This window comes from Phaethon lepturus, unplaced genomic scaffold (genome assembly GCF_000687285.1).
Source record: "Phaethon lepturus isolate BGI_N335 unplaced genomic scaffold, ASM68728v1 scaffold44400, whole genome shotgun sequence".
In the NCBI taxonomy this organism is placed as follows: domain Eukaryota; kingdom Metazoa; phylum Chordata; class Aves; order Phaethontiformes; family Phaethontidae; genus Phaethon; species Phaethon lepturus.
Window position 1 is genome coordinate 1 of NW_010513390.1, and position 3,376 is coordinate 3,376.

The window sequence follows — 3,376 nt, forward strand, 5'->3', positions numbered from 1 at the left end:
TGGTTCATGGTGTGGAAATTGGAATTGGGTGCTCTTGCACTGAGACAGGTATTTCATGCCTGGCTTGTGTTGGGGGGGCAGTTGCCTTTGTTCCAGGCAAGAGAGCAGATGCATGTCAGTGTACAGCTGGCTGGGGCTGCACATACACAGCACAAACACATGTGCACACAAGCACATGCGCACACTCCCAGCCAGGTGCACATTGTGCAAAGCAGCCCTTCTCAGCTATCCCACTCCCCACAGGACAAGTCCTTCTGGGCACAGCCCTGCTCACAGCCCATCCTCTCCTGGCATCCCCCTTGCCAGCAGCTTGTAGGGAGGTGCATCTCATCCTTGGTGCATCTCTGGGGAATAATGGATGGGTCTCCCAGGCTGGCACTGGGGAAGTGTGGCAATGGTAGGGTGAAGTTACAGCTGCTGTCTGGAGACCAGGTCTCCTTTGTCTCCACTGTGCCAAGGAAGTGGGTGCCTCTCTGCTGCTGGGGCTCCTGGAAATCCCTGGAAATCAAACTGTCGGACAGTTGGGCAGGGAGATGTGGCCCCAGTGAGTGCTGTGGGCTTGCAGGAAGTGTCTTGCAGTCATGGGGCTGTGCACAGCCACACACACCCATGCATGTGGGTGTGCATACCTCTACTTTGGCGTACACGCAGACAGCACCCACATGTGCATATGTGCACACATACGTGCACCATTTCTCCTCTGCAAACCATGGGAGAGCTGCGGGGGCGCGCAGGAAGTGCACTGCTTGCTCCTTCTCATGGCTCTAGGGTGGGACTCTGCAGTTTATGATGGGCTCTGTGCTGAGCCTCCTTGGCAGGCAGAGAAGGGGGGGGAATCTGTGTGTCCTTGTGGGAGCTGACCTGTTGTGGCAGAGCTGGAGCCATGAGGAATAGCCCTTTATTACAGGTAAAATGCAAGGAGCAGTTCCTCACTGAAGAGGATGATGGGTTGAAAATGGGCTGCACCTGGGCAGAGCCTGAGCAGCCAGGGCCAAGGGCTCATCAGGCTCCAGAGGATGAGTGTCCACAGCTCCAGGAACTGGGCTTGAGGCAATGTTGAACCAGGCATGATGATGCAGACTGTTCCAGGGCTGGAAGATGCAGCTGGGACAGCTGACATCAGCCCTGGGGACACACTGAAATGACACAGCCCCAGCCCCTCCTGCCTCCGGGCTGCTGGTTTTGGGGCATGTTCAGATCCTGGGTGGGCCTGGTCTGGGAGGGGTGCTGCACCCCCCCAGCCCCCCACCCTCCTGAGAGCCCCTTGGGTCTCCTCTGCAGATGGGCTCTTCGTGACTGACTACTTCACCCACGCACCACGCAAGCTCAGCCCCTTCCGCTCCTTTGCCAGCATCGAGCTCTTCCACTTCCACATCCCCGAGGACACGGTCATCGCTGTCTGGAACCTCATCACCTTCAAGGAGCAGGGTGGCACCTTCGGGGACCAATGCCCAGACCATAGCATCACTGTGTGAGTAAGCAGCCTGCCCTGACTCTTCCCTTCCTGCCTGCCTCTGCCTGCCCCTGCTGCCCCCTGCCTGGACTTGCCTTGGAGCCTGCCTGCTCTTGTCTGCTTCTTGCTTGCACATGCACATGTGCATGTATGTACATGCATGCACACATACAGAGGGGCACTCATGCATACAGATGCACATAGGCATGCATATGCAGGTACACGTGTGCACACATGCATGCACACAAATGCATATATGCACATACATTCACATACACACATGTGTGCACACTCACTCCCCATGATTCATCTTCCCAGGACCGTTGCAGGCTCCACTTTTTTGTGCTTCTCATACATGAACAGTTTTGCTTGAACACCCACCCAAGGAAGGTCACAATCTTCAGCAAGGTCCCAGCTTACAGATGGCTTCCCCATCATGTCTTTGAGCTTCCTAATAGCATGGAGGACAGACTTTCACGTGTAGGGCAGGCTGGCCCTGCCATGATGCCCAGCCTACGCCCTGCTAATAATTGCTGTCTCTCCTGCAGGTATTTCCGCTCAGGGGCTCCCTCCGTCATTAACCCGCTGCACATGCACTTCCCCAGGGACACAGCTGTCCCTGGCTCCTTCACACTGACCCTCACCTGGACCCTGCCCAACCGCACCACGGGGGTGTTCAATGTCACCAGCCCACTGCCCGGGGACTGGTTCCTGGCTGCCCACCTGCCCAAAGATGAGGGCAAGATCTCTGTCAAGGTGAAGGGCTTGGGGGAACTGTGGGGCTCGCTGCAGGGCTCTGCTGGGGCCTGACTGTCCTGGGCTGGCAGTGCCCAGGGCAGGTGTCCCAAGTGGGGCACATGGGGGGCAGGAGGACTACCACATCTCTTGGTGGGGGTCCTGGGCACATCCAGATGGAGGGCACCTGGGCAGACTGCACCCCAACCCCTTGCCACGGTGTGGGGTCAGCAGCTGGGGGATGGTGGCTCTGTGTGGCCAGTCCCCCCCGCCCCATGCTGACTGTCCTGCTGGTGCAGGGGCTCTACAAGGAGTGCCAGTATCTCTTCCAGCCACAGCTCATTGTGCAGCGCCTGGTGAACATTGCTGTGCTGTACCCCGGTTATGTCACCAAGCAGAGCATGGCCCCCCACAACCACTCCTGCCTCTACAAGTGAGTGCGAGAGGATCTCCTAAGGAGGAGGCATCCCCAGGGTGGGGAGCTTAGGGTGCCCCATCCTTGTGGCTTGCCTCCCCAGCCCTGTTGGTCCACACTGAGGGGCAGGACCTGACACTGCTGTCCCACAGGATGTTCGTGCCCAGCTACACATCACGCATTCTGGTGGAGGTGCTGCGGTGCCGCGGGGCTGAGGGCTGCCCACTCTGGCTGCGCATGCGGGCCAAGGCTCCCCCCCTGCACAACTCCACATCACTGGACTGCTGGGAGCATGCTCCCTGCCAGCTGGCACTGGACCTGCCCTTCTGGCAGCACTGGTACTACGTGCTGGTGGAGAAACACGCTGGGGTGCCGGGCACTGTTTCCTTCCAGGTCACCATGCAGCTCACAGGTAAGGGTGCACGGGGAGGTCTGGGTGGGGGGCATGGTCTTGACTGCTTGGGCAACTGGTGGGGGGGGAAAAGGATGCCCACAGGATCTGGCCCCATCTGGGCACAGGGTGATACCCAGCTCTGCTGAGATGAGGACACTGGGAGGCATTGGAGCTGGGTTGCAGATGCAGGTGAGTGGTGGGCAAGAAGGGGAGGTGGGAGCTAAGAGGGGACTGGAGGGGCTGTGCAGGGCCCAGGCTGATGGCTCTGCCCTCCAGACTGCTCCCGACCCAGCCTGGCCCGTCCGCCCTTCCTGCCCTCCAGTGCCTCCATGAACATGCCCCGCTCCTTCGGCTCCGCGGGCGGGCTGGTGCTGGGGGA

At 59.5% G+C, this 3,376-nt stretch overlaps 1 protein-coding gene across 1 annotated transcript in view; it reads left to right on the top strand.

The window, feature by feature from the left end:
* Positions 1-1,281: 1,281 nt before the first annotated feature.
* LOC104623036 (transmembrane protein 8A-like) overlaps positions 1,282-3,376 on the top strand; it is a gene marked incomplete at both ends in the record, with an annotated part of 3,096 nt that continues 1,001 nt past the window's right edge. Inside the window, 4 exons of the mRNA XM_010289984.1 lie at positions 1,282-1,471; positions 2,002-2,209; positions 2,488-2,621; positions 2,756-3,015. Coding sequence (XP_010288286.1) covers positions 1,282-1,471; positions 2,002-2,209; positions 2,488-2,621; positions 2,756-3,015 — 792 coding nt within the window. The remainder of the gene's footprint in view (positions 1,472-2,001; positions 2,210-2,487; positions 2,622-2,755; positions 3,016-3,376) is intronic.